This window comes from Sycon ciliatum, chromosome 4, assembly GCF_964019385.1.
Source record: "Sycon ciliatum chromosome 4, ocSycCili1.1, whole genome shotgun sequence".
NCBI lineage: Eukaryota > Metazoa > Porifera > Calcarea > Leucosolenida > Sycettidae > Sycon > Sycon ciliatum.
The window spans coordinates 29,279,682-29,293,179 of NC_088646.1; the positions used below are offsets into that span (position 1 = coordinate 29,279,682).

Consider the following 13,498-nt stretch of genomic DNA (forward strand, 5'->3'; position numbering starts at 1 on the left):
TGGCCAAACTTGGCCACGTACAGGCCGTTCAGACGCTGAAACTCTGCGAATTCTTCTGGCGAGCATTTATCCAAGCCGGCACTGGCGTGCTCGGCTACGGAGTCCGGGGTCAGCTTACCAGCAATGGCCAACTTTCCAACCAGTTGTGGATACGATCGCAGCACTGCCAGACGTGTTTCCTGCCCAGCCTCGTCGACAACTTTCTTCATTCTACTAGCCAAGTGTTCGACTGACGTATCGACTTCGGACATTCCTTCCAACAGAACACTTTCCGCTACCCACTCGCCATGCTCGTATATACCGCCGAACTTGGTCATAAATTCATCGTTGCTCAGCCTACATGGTTCCAATTGGAAAGACGACATTCGCTTCATCTCTTCTTCTGTTTGCATAGTCGAGGCCAAACTACCTGTAATGCAGAGAAACCTCTTGAGAACTGCCCAACAATGGAAAAAGTGTACACAAACATTTGAAACAGCGAGTCGTTTCTATTTTTTATGTGTGACTTGCACCGTTTCAGCTGGATACATAATTACATCCAAAAGAGAGACATCGTCACATTACATGTACGTCGACAGTCGACTAGTCAGTGCAGTGCTAGCCGCCATCATGCGCCTGATTTCACAGCGCTAGCGCTAGGCCTTGCCGATGTCCAGATGTCGGCTAGCATTATTTATCATGTTTAGCGCAAAACCGGACGTTTTCCGAAAATAGCAGAATCTGCATTTTTGGAATAATTTTAGCACTAGATATTGCTGAAATAATTGGAAAATTAGCATAAACCAGGATAATTATGGAGTTGGATAGATGGGCAACACAACATTTGAATGATTTGATAAACTAGCACCCCGGTACGCGGTACTCTTCCTCCTGGCACTCGAAAAGGGAGCTACAGTACGTGTATGTGTGAGGACTTTTGGACGGCTTGCACCCCGAATCTGTTCTGTGTATTATATGCATGCTGTGTATTATATGCATGGACACCACTGCAATAATACTAATAATAATACAGTACTGTGATTTTAAGGTGGCAGACTACCCAAAAATTCGCTGAAAAATCGAATTTGTAAATTCATATTGAGTGCTACGTCAGTTGAAAGAGCATGAATAGCTGCAAATTCTCTGAAAATTGTGTCCCTATCTGACCAGCCGTTCAAGAGTTATGGCCGAAAATGTGCCCTTGCAAGGAAAGATTTTTTTGTTGCATGCTGTCATTTGTTGGCAGCACTGTATTTGAATGTGAGCAGACCGTGTGCAACTTGTCGTATCATGGAAACACGCGAAAGTGTGCAGAATTTTGCCCCAAGTCCAAAAAAGTCCAAAAAATCACGTTAAAAAACCATGTATTGGGCTGCACGGCGGCGGGCTTCGCCCGCCGCCGTGCAGCAGGACTTTTGCCAGCACCCTCGTGACGTTGCAGATATGTGGCTTGATTATTGTAGTTGACGTTGATTTAGTGACTTTGGCAAGTTTGAGTCGTGTCAAGAAGTCAGGTAGGATTCAGTACTAGGCAGTAGTGAAACGTGAGTGGCAGTCTTTGCCGGTTTCTGAGGGCATCCTGGATTTGGTGTGCAGCGCTGTGGAAATGGCTTGCTGTGGAGGTCCCAGCACTGGATGTTGTATCAAAGGTACGACCTCGTAGCACACCCTAAACCTAAAAAATTCAAAAATTGACTTGGGTCTGTGGGAGTCCGCGAGAGAACGCCCACTCGTTCCGTTGTGACAGATTCCAGGGCCACGTTGAGGGGCCCTACCCCACCACCCATGGCTGCTTCTGGACTTGTTTTAGGTTTGGGTCCCGCGCACGGACAGAATGGGCACGAAAATGTGAAAAAATGTAAATGCATTTGTTTGGCTCCTGGGTGGCTCGCACACCGTGGCACTATGCCGGAAATTTGAGTTTTTCCGGCCTGGAAAGCCTGTCAGTGAGGCGCAAGAACTTGTAAATCATGTCCTGAGGGCCAGCATAGTGGCAGGAGTGTGTGGTCAAAATTTCACTCAAATCCACTGAGAAACACCAAAGTTACGGTCAATTGAATGCCATATGAAATTTATGGGTAGGCTGCCCCCTTAAAGCAGTGGACAATGGGAAAAAAGCGTAATCAAGCACATGCACAATCATACTTGAAGTAGTTGTCTTGCAATAGCAGAATCCTGGAAAAAAAGTGCCCGGGAAACGCTAAAAGCACATTCTGCTCAAACAAATTACCGATTTCGGCAAGGCCTACACAGCGCCAGCTACTTCAGCGCCATGATTGCCAGCGCGGTAAAGAACAGCGCTAGCAACTCAGCGCAAAATAGTAAAGGGCGGTAATTTACAGCGCGAAGAAGTACGGCGCGATCAGTACAGCTCACTCATAATTACCTGTGGCAGGTTCACCGGTAAGGGGCCGTCCGTAAATACATGTTTTTACTTAGGGCGCGTTCAGACTACCGATAAAAAGTGACGGAATGGACAAGTTGCCAAGGTGATTTGATTACGTGACGTTACTGGCACGTTACTGGCGAAAAAGTTTTACTGCCGCGGCTGCTGCGGCAGTAAAGTTTTCCCGGCAGTAAAAAAGTGCTCAGGCTGCATGCGCGCTGTGAAAAAGGGAAAATCCCTTCTCAGCGCCGCGGTGAGAGGTGCTAAACTTACGTACCGGTAATGTTAGTTTATCGGTAGTGTGAATGTCCTTCACGGTTTATCGGCATTCACGGTTTGACGGGATTCACGGTAGTCTGAACGCGCCCTTAGAGACGTCTTACAGGCGTTTCTGGTGGGTGGGTTCGCCTGCAAGGCGTTTCTAAAAAATACATTTCGGAGTGCGTGCATACCGCGTCATGGCAGAGTAGACAGGGACACATAACTGTTCGCTATAAAGGGTCAATTTTGTATGGGTTCAAACAGGGACATGGACAAGGGTTCACGATATCACGAAATTCGCTATATGCGAGTTCGTTATAAGTGGAATAGACTGTACTGTGTACTGTAATGTCTTGTATAAAAGCCTGTTTTGTATAGAAGCCTGTTTTGTATACAAGCCTGTTTTAGTGTTGACATACATAGAAATACGTGGTTTGAATAGAAGCCTAGCACTGACACCGGCGTATACGGCCGTGAACACCTGCTTTTATACGCGACATTATGGTATGTGTGCATAGTATGGTGTTTATTATGAGTGGTATTTAATAATAATAAAAAATCTGCATTTTTGGGGGCGTTTCTGGGGGGGGGGGGGTGGTTGGTTCAAGAAAGAAACGCCTGTTAGATGTCTCTAAGTAAATGCATGTATTTACGGACGGCCCCTAACGTGGATACTACTGGATACCCGAGTAACCCGACTACCCATGCAGGGTGCTTGCAAGTTTGGAGGATGCCATCCCTCCAAACCCGTTGGGCAGATGCAGGACCAGCGGAAGCAGTTTTTGATTGGTCCAGTCTTTCATGCATACTTTGTGTATGATGAGTGTCATTGTTATGGAGGTCTTTGCGCCTGCTGCATACAATGCATACGTTGAAGTACTGTAAAAGTCCGTAAAGAATTACAGTAAAATCTGTAATGGCGACCACTCGAATATGGCGACTGTAGTGATAGTGACTGCGTTGTTCTTACACCACCTAGCTGTCATATGTTGCATTCTACACATCACTGCATGTGTCGTACTCACACCTTCATGATGTGCTACATTCACACTGCTGTATGTTATAGTCTCTTGTCATTCCAGTAATCATTACATTCTGGCCAGCTCACTACACTGGCGCAGTGAACAGCTCAAGCAACTTGACGCTATGGCAAAGGGACGGCCTCTGAAAGAATTTTCTCCTGGCTATGGTGGAGGCATAGTGGGATGGTCTAAGACCATGATTGAGAAACAGAGGGTACCAGGTTCAAGTCCTGCTTGGAAGCGGAAGGAATTTTTCCAGCCGTGCTGCGACCCACAGTTAATTGGGAACTCGTGGCCTGGCACGAGGGAAACATGGATGCAGTGAATGGGATTTTGGTCTTTGACCACTTTGTGGTGGGTCTGATCTACTCACCTCCCACCGTTTAGGAGCTGCATCTGCGCCTTGATCCAAGAGGGTGGTGGCGTTCCTGCGGATGCGGAAAACTGGGCCTTTGGCCGAGTCTCACGCGAACCGTGAAATTTTTTTATTTTTTTTTATGGTGGAGATACGGGCGCAGACTTCAATCTCTGGCTAGAAGATGTCGATGATTATATGAAGATCTGCCAAGTGACGGACCCAGGAGACAAGAAGTGCCTTTTCTTGAATCTCGCCGGTCTCAATGTCAGGAGGATCGTCAAAGGTTTAGTCGTTCCCGTTCCAGACGATGCACCTGACGATAACCCGGGAGACACTTACAAAGCCCTCACTGAGTCACTTCGTTGCCATTTTCGACCGTCCATCAATGCGACGTCAGAGCGGCACAAGTTTCGTCAGATTAGGCAGCTGCCGGACGAATCGGTTTCAACCTTCATGAGTCGGCTGAGAGAGAAAGTGGAACTGTGTAGTTTCGCATCGACAGATGTTGACACGGTAGTCAATACTCAAGTCCGCGACCAGTTAATTGCTGGATTGAGGTCGCAAGACTCGAGGCGCGAACTATTGAAGGAGCCTAAGCTGACTTTGGCGGATGCTCTCTCGAAGGCAGTTGCTTTGGAAGCATCACTTTTGGACTCTAACTTGTACAACAGTGAACCAGGACCTGGTGTAGCAGCATGTGTGACGCCAGAGACCACAGCGGCTGTGTCAGGCAGTGAACCCAAGCACCAGCTCAAGAGGAAAATGATGAAAGGTCCTGGCTGCAAGTACTGTGGTCGAATGCATGCCAATGGAAAGCAGTTCTGCCCAGCAGCACATGTCCGTTGCAACAGCTGCAGGAAAGTTGGCCATTTCGAAGCGGTTTGTCTCTCACGCAAGCCTAACAAAGCCAATGCAGTAGATGCGGAGGAAGACAGTGACACTGCACAAGTGGTGTATGATTCTATTTTCGCGTGCAGCGATAAGGCAGCCAGAGGCCAGTTCACCATGACACTGATGGTGAATGGCAAGCCATGTGAGGGATTGCTTGACACCGGAGCAACACGCACCATTCTCACGGATGATGTGGTGCAGCCTACCCGCTCAAGTGACCGCATACTTCGAGCATACAACGGTGGCGAAGTGAAGACTCTTGGCATGGCGGACGTCGATATTGCTGTAGGAGACAACACCATTCTCTGTGAATGTTTCGTTGTACCGGCTGGCAAGCGTTCTGTATTGTTTGGACAAGATGTCATCTCACAATTGGAACTGCTTGTGAATGCACACATGGCAGATACAGCACGTCTTGTTGAAACTGCTCCAGTTTCTATCACTGTGGACAAGAGCGCTAGACCGGTAGCCCAACCAGCTCGTCGCCCTCCATTTAGTGCCAAAGCCGACATAGAAAAGGAGTTGGCACGCCTGGCTAAGGCTGACATCATTGAGCCCGTGAAGGAGGCATCGCCTTGGGTCTCGCCCGTTGTGCCTGTCCGTAAGTCTAACGGTACACTCCGGTTATGTGTGGATTATAGACAGCTGAATAAGTCCATCATTAGAGAACGCCATTCTCTCCCAACGGTAGACGAAATAACCAGCGAGTTAGCAGGAGCACAAGTATTCTCAGTGTTGGATACCGAATCGGGATTCCACCAGCTGTTACTGGAGGAAGAATCACGATCGTTTACAACGTTTGCTTCACACTGTGGATCGTATCGATTCAAGAGACTGCCATTTGGTATTTCATGCGCCCCCGAAATCTTTCAGCGAGTGGTGTCGGATATTCTAGTTGGCCTGCCGGGTGTTATTGTGTACATAGATGACATATTGATTTTCGGAAGGAATCAAGTTGAGCATGATGCTCGCCTGGCGAGTGTCTTGGAACGCCTGAAGGCAGCAAACCTCAAGCTGAACTGGGCCAAGTGTCACATCGGCAAAGACCAGGTCAAGTACCTGGGCCACACGTTGACCAGAGATGGAGTTCAGCCGGACAGCAGCAAGCTAAGCGCTATCGCCGACATGGCCGCCCCAAAGACTGCAGCGGATGCACACCGCTTCTTGGGTATGGTCACGTACTTAGGAAAGTTTGTTCCTCGCCTGACTGAAGCCACAGAGCCGTTACGCCAGCTGATGAAGCGTGAACCATTCACTGTGAACGATGATCTTCTCAAAGCGTTCTCCACAGCTAAGCAAGCTGTAGTCTCTTCATTGCAAACACTTGCATATTTCCAGCCGGATGTAAACGTACCGACAGCAATCAGCTCCGATGCCTCACCTTCTGGTCTGGGAGCTATTCTGTGGCAGCAAAGCAAGGCGGGACAATGGCTGCCCATTACATGCGCCAGCCGCACGCTCACGGACACAGAGTCCCGATATTCGCAGATGGAGCGCGAGATGCTCGGCATAGTGTTTGCACTGACCCGTTTTCGCCAGTATGTTCTGGGTCGTCATGTACAGGTGTACACTGATCACAAACCTCTCATACCGATTGTGCAGAAGGCATTTGACGATGTGCCGCCTCGATTGCAGCGCTGGTTAGTCGCGCTCATGCCGTACGATTACTCCCTCAAGCATGTTCCAGGGAAGGAGCTCTTCTGTACTGATGCACTTTCCAGAGCCCCGGTAGCGTCTACTGATGCTTCTCCAGCCGAATCGCGTTCTCTCCATGAGTATGTTGGCCTAGTTTTGGAAGCCGCTCCAGTAGGCATTGCAGACATTCGTTGTGCTGCACAAGATGATCCAGTAGTGAGCAAAGTGATTCAACGCGTACTGTATGATTCGTGGCTTGACATTTTGCCACCGGAGCACCCCTACTATCTCGTCCGTGATCAGCTGACAGTGGTAGATGGCATCTTAATGTTCGGTGGCAGATTCGTTATTCCTGAAGGTTTACGAACAGCGATCATGACCCTAGCACACGAAGGACATCCTGGACAAGAGGCCTTCCAAGACACCCTGCGCCAGAGAGTCTGGTGGCCAGGAATGACTAAGGATGCAAGCACATACGTGGAACGCTGCTCTGAATGCTGGAGGAGACGTACCAATAATGCGCAAGAGCTCCAACCAACTGAGGTTGTTGGCGTCTGGAGAAAGCTGGCAGTGGACATCGTATCCATTGAGGGGTACTCGATTCCATAGTCGATTATGGCTCCAGGTACCCTATTCTGAAGATAATGCGCTCGACAACCTCAGCTTCCGTCATCAATGAACTTGATGAGGTATTCTCTGCATTTGGTCTTCCCGAGACTTTAGTTTCGGACAACGGCCCTCAGTTTGTCTCTGGGGAGATGTCTTCATTTCTCAGCCGGCTTACAATTACACATGTACGATCCAGCCCAAGGTATGCCCGCTCGAATGGCATGGTGGAGCGTCTGCATCGAGTGTTAAGGGAGAGACTGTCTGCTCTTAAGCCACATCTCCCTTTCCAGAGGCGTCTTAACCAAGTGTTGTTTGACATTCGATGTTCTAGGCATAGAATGCTCGGTACATCACCAAGTGAAGCTTTGTTCTCTCGACCACTGCGTACAAGAGTCCCGGCACAACTCCACCCCACCGTTGTGAATCCCCAGCACCAGCTGAAAGCAAAAGCTGAAATGTCTGCACAACACGACTCCCGACGTGGCGTGAGAATGCTTTCTGAGCTTCGGCCCGGCACAAAAGTCACTGTGCAGGACGGGTACTGCGACAAGTCTCAGTCATGGACCGTGGTGAACCAGTTCGGCCGTCAGGTAGGAGTGACCGATGGCTCTCGCTACCTACTGAGGAATAGGCAGCATGTACGAGAGTTTGTTTCACCGCATCGCCCCAACGATTCTCCACCCATGTCGTCAGCGAACCCGTCTTTCAGCCGTCATGAGGTGGACCTTCAGCGAGCGCCAGCACAGGCGGCTCCTCGGATCGGTCAGCCATCAGTGCCGGAACCAGATAGAACCGGAACTGGACAGTCTGCTCGGATTGGTCAGTCTACAGTGCCAGGTGCTGTTTCGGCATGTCTACCGTCTGTGGATCGGCCTCCGGGCTCGCCATGCCACAACATGCCGCTCTCTCAACCTTCATCTGCACGTGAAAGCCAGCCTGCTCCGAAGGAACACACTCCAGCTGCTTCCGGCAAGCGCTCATTCGTCGATGGTGCAGTCACTCGCTCCGGACGGCATATCAAATTTACTGAGAAGGCACGGCTCTACGCAGACAGTTTATCCTAAAAGATTATTGCAACAATGCATCATACTCACTCTGAAAGTTCAACTTGACAACTTTTTGTGTTTTTTTGAAGTTGAGTTCCTATCTTCCTCCATTGGGTGCTTTGAAATTCAAAACTTCATATTGTGTTCTCTCTTCTTTTTCTCTTTTTAAATTCCTTCTATTGCTTTCCCCGGCACCGGCTTTTTGTTTGGGAGAAGGAGTGATGTAGTGATAGTGACTGCGTTGTTCTTACACCACCTAGCTGTCATATGTTGCATTCTACACATCACTGCATGTGTCGTACTCACACCTTCATGATGTGCTACATTCACACTGCTGTATGTTATAGTCTCTTGTCATTCCAGTAATCATTACATTCTGGCCAGCTCACTACAGCGACCACTCGACCATGGCGACCACTTTTCCTTGTCGCGGACGCATTCACATTCAAAACAGCTCGGATAAGGCGACCACTCGCCCAACGCGACCAACGACTACCCACCCGCGACCGCTTTGTACACTGCTACATGTACATATTGTACACTGTACAGTCGTGTACATGCACGCATTGCACTGTCTGTGCACCGTGCATGGATTGGTAGATATCTACTAGGGGTGAAACGATTAGTTCGAATATTCGAGTATTCGTTCGAAAATTTCAAACGAGCGAGTATTCGAAATTTTGCACTCGATCGGTTTTTTTTTTTTTTTTTAGGATTGGCATTGTATTTTTTTAACTTTTGTTGTACCGCTGGTCCACTGGTATGCATGCGTTATGCATGGCTTTGAGTCAGTATTTTAAGACTTGGACGATGCGATCACCACGGCAAGTAACGTTCTGAGATATGAAAGTACTGATGAAAATCGTTACTTTACACTCTGTACAAGACGTTGGCGACTTTTGTTCTATGTTCACAGATAATTTCTTCCGAATTGGTTGAGAACTTGCAAATCTAGCGCTTTTGAATTTTGATAAAATACTCGAAATAATCGGATACTCGATCGAATATTATGAACGAGTGATCGGTTGGTCAAAATAGATACTCGTTTCACCCCTAATATCTACACATGAGCCGGGCAGTAAGTGTACATGATTGTAGATGTACATGGTGCATGCACAGACACTTAGCATGTCTGAGGGCCCGGCCAGGCACATGACTCATGAGTCATGCGTAGGTGTGTACAGTGTGATACACTGATCAAAATGGTATGTCACATCATGTATATTGTGAATAGTCACGTGACCCATGGAACCTGGATACGAAGACCACCTGGCCAAGGTGACCACTTGTTCTCGTCCCTTGAGTGGTCGCCTTAGACAGGTTTCACTGTACCTGGTCGTCGCTACTTCTTCTCAAGAACTACCTACCCGAAATATATACCCCTTCATCCTTTTGACCCCGTCTGTTGAAGTGAAGACAAGCCCAATAAACATATTGCCCGAAATAAGTACACATGTACCGGGACGGTGCGCACAGGCAGCACGTAGCATGTACATCTACACGAAAATGACTTCTCGGACTCCACTACACACAAGTTTAATATAGGTCCGAACGTTAGTTCGTGCCCGAAAATCAGTATCGCCCGAAAGTTAGTACGGGTGTGGCCACTAAATTTGAAAGTAAATACGTACTTATTTACGGACTTTTGCGGTATAGCTGCTCGCATTGGTGCATGGTATAGCTGCTCGCATTGGTGCATGGTGTACTGCTCAAGAATGACCAATGTCCTCATCTTTAGTTGTTTTCATCACTGTCCGCTTCTTTGTATTACAGACAGCACTCCATACTGCTAGCAAGGAGATCAAGGCCCTGCATCATTTCCGAGAAGGCTTCGAAGCCGCTAATGAAGGTGAGATTTGAATTTCAAGTAGTGATTGGCCTAACTAGTTAGTATGTAAGCGAGAAGTGAAATAATTAATACTTAATGTATACAACATTGGGTGTACTTTAAACATATATATAGGCGTTTCAGTGTCACGCCGTTCACCGAGTCAAACGTTGTACATACATGCATGTGGTGTACATGTTCACGTGTGGGAACCAGGAGTTGTGTTACCAGCACTGTATACAGTGCATGATCAGGTAGTCATGCAACATGCGTAGGCCCAGATAAGCCTTGGGATCACATGCTACGATACACTGGTGGGTCTCAACTAAGAACGCTGGACACTTTCTGTTTGTTTAATCTGTCCCGTGACAGCATTTGCTGAGGCACAGCCGGTTACCAAACGACTGCGGACGGCATTTGCCACTAAGCAGGTATGTGTGCAGGATACATGATTGCCAGATTTCCGAATGTCATCCGTTAATAACCATCCTTGCTACCTGTCCACTTAATTAAAGTCTTAAATAGAATTGACACCCTACCACTGCGTGCTCCTATGCTACCGGGAGCAGGTATTATAGTTAAGCAGTTATGTGGCAAAGAAGGTCTCATCTAGAACTGGTAATAAATGTTATGTTGGGCTCCATGTCCCGGATCTTGACAGCCTCCTGCCTCACCTAGCCAGCTTCTTGTTTTTAAGTCTGCCTTGCTTCCTTGCCTACTGCATTCTGAAGCTGGTCATTGTGACCGAAACATCGAGCAAAAACTTCCGACTGGCTGTGTGAATAGCAGTGCAACTAAGTGTTGCCATACTGACCTTTTTTTTGTTACAGTGTAGCTGCGTGAAGCGTTGTTCCGGTTTGGGACGCTGTAACTGTACTACAGAGACCTAAAATGGGGAGTGTGACTTATAATTGGATGGAACTTCTAGCCAGGGAAATACTATATTATGTGTACGACATACTGTGGAGCGGGGTTTTCTCGGAAAGAGCCTGGAAATATCCAAGATGAATAATGTGGCACGTCAAGCTGTGTCACATGCTGTGCTGTGTTGTCTTCATATGGTGCATATGTGTTATGTACCAACCATTGGTCAAACATCATCAAGTCATTATTGTTATTGGAAAAAGCCTTGGAAGAAGACCAGACTAAAATAAGAACAAGAAGCTCTTGTGCGCATGCGCAATACATAGATAGTGAAGTAGTGCAGAGTAGTAACATTAGTACTACAGAGAGAGACACCACAATATGGTTCTATCGTTCGTATTGATTCTTACCGTCTTGATGCAGAACCAGCTACTGAACAACTTGGCGCAGGCGAGACGCCTCCAGCAACAGCTCATAGAGATGCAGAATATGACAATTGAAGGTATGCCAGCCAGTACCGGGTGAAAACTTTAGAGAAATGTTCATCAAAGATGCAATTCCGACTGCTTGATGTAGTTATAGGGTTAACCCACATGCACACCATTCACTTTTAATACTTGTCATTGTTGTTGTAAGTGGTTAGTTTAGAAAGTGCAATAGTGGCTGTTGTGTTTCTGCTGATAAATTGACAATTTACCAGTATTTGACTGCAATTATGATTGTTATTTCAGAGTATGATGGCTTTGTGGAGAAGAATAAGCAAGGCTTGTCAAAGTTTGTGTTTGACGAGACGGATCAAGAAGCACCGCTGAACAAAGCAGTAAGGGAATCCAAGCTGAACTGAAGAAACAAACCCTCTTGTAGTGCATGTGTGTAGTTAAAAGTAAGGGAGAGTGGTGTGTGTGTGTGTGTGTGTGTGTGTGTGTGTGTGTGTGTGTGTGTGTGTGTGTGTGTGTGTGTGTGTGTGTGTGTGTGCGTGTGCGCGTATGTGCGTGAGTGCATGCGTGTGTGAGTGCATGCGTGCGTGTGCGTGTGTACACATATTCACTGGCCAGAAAAATCCACTTCAATCAACTGTGTGGTGTAGACCAGGTTAAAATTAGTGATGGGCAATTTACCAGCCTTGCAAGGTGGTGAATGCCAGCACAAGTTGCTATGTCTAACATAGTGTGTTTGCTATCATTGCTTCAGCGATGGCCATGTGGAAGTAGAAGTGGAAGTGTGCACATGCCCTGACCCTACACCACTCCGCTGTTGCTTCTGATCATGGTCGGTCGGGCATCATTATGTACGCTTGATCTTTGGTTGTATGCAGCTGAAGGCTGCCCAAGACAGATACAAGAGAGGAACTATGGAGACGTCTGATGAGGTACCCACTGCAAGTGTGCAGAATTGAAAAGGTCCAGTTTATAGTAACAGTATGTCTGATCTTCACTCTTTCCACTATCAATGTATCGTTTCAAACTCACATAATGTTTCCTAGGAACAAGTGCAGATGTACCAATTATGCAATCAGTGGTAACTCTACCCAATTTCTATACTGTACATCCAAAATCCACTTCGAGCGTCTTTAGACTACGTCTTTTGAGTGGAACCATTGTTGTAACTCCTTTGTCATATTTGCGACACCGTATTCTCATATTCTGCACAACATTGGATTATGAATAGCTGAGCCTGCTGGCAGTGCAGATTGAAGCAGTGGAGAAGGAACTGAAGACCATGCAAGAAGAGCAAGAGAAAAAGAAGCAGCAGAATTCCGTCCTGGGACTGGAGAGCAGTTTGCCGGGCAACACGTCTGACGGGACTGCGGGAGCGGCAACTGCGGCCCACAAGGAAGAGCAGGCCGAATCACTGATACCCAATGAGAGCCTCATCAGCAAGTATGGTGCAATGGTAGGTGGACCCCTGCTGATGCCTTGTAATGTACTGACTGTATCCCAATGTGGCTACGCACATAGACATTAGCTAGCCAAGTGTCCTCGTGGAATCTTTTGAAACTGTGAAATATTTCCTCAGTGACATGTTTCAACAGAACTTGATCATTTTTGTGTTTTTAATTTGATTGCGAGTTGCAATGAGAAACAGAACCAACTAGAAGTTTGTGTGTCTTGCATTTCCCCTACTTTCTTTTTTTCCAGATGTACACATCGACAAACCAGGGCAAGACATTCGCACAGATGAAGGACTCTCGTTTCTGTAGTAGCTGCGGGGAAAAGGTATAGGATGCTGTTTTCTCTCGATGTTGCCTGTTGGGATAACCTTGAGTTGCATCACCAGGCACGTGCCCTGGTGCACTAAAATGCAGGTGCCAGAGTCAAGATAAAAATGCGTGACTCATCCATTCGCTGTGTCAGCAACACTGATGAGAGCATACTGTGTTGGAATGTGGCTCTACTGATGATCCGCAGCATAACTGCTGATGAAGCTGCGTACGTTCTCACACACATCGGATCATAACATGCACTGTGCTGTAGTGGCAACGACTTCTACAGATGTGCCAGGCAAGTAGCGCATCACTCAATCATGGAAACTTCTCCTTAGATGGAGTATCCCTCTGACCGGTGCACCTTGCCTTCTTCTGTTCACGCTAAGGTGTTCTTGGTTGTGAGTGCGCTCTTT

General features: G+C 47.4%; 1 protein-coding gene across 3 annotated transcripts in view; it reads left to right on the plus strand.

Annotated features, from left to right (window-relative positions):
- Positions 1-13,498, plus strand: part of LOC135815512 (uncharacterized) — a 31,320-nt gene that overhangs the window by 11,938 nt on the left and 5,884 nt on the right. For all 3 annotated transcript variants that reach the window (XM_065328822.1, XM_065328823.1, XM_065328824.1), the window contains exons 9-15: positions 9,961-10,036; positions 10,388-10,446; positions 11,303-11,381; positions 11,611-11,699; positions 12,195-12,248; positions 12,548-12,772; positions 13,018-13,095. In XM_065328822.1, the coding sequence (XP_065184894.1) occupies positions 9,961-10,036; positions 10,388-10,446; positions 11,303-11,381; positions 11,611-11,699; positions 12,195-12,248; positions 12,548-12,772; positions 13,018-13,095 (660 nt within the window). The remainder of the gene's footprint in view (positions 1-9,960; positions 10,037-10,387; positions 10,447-11,302; positions 11,382-11,610; positions 11,700-12,194; positions 12,249-12,547; positions 12,773-13,017; positions 13,096-13,498) is intronic.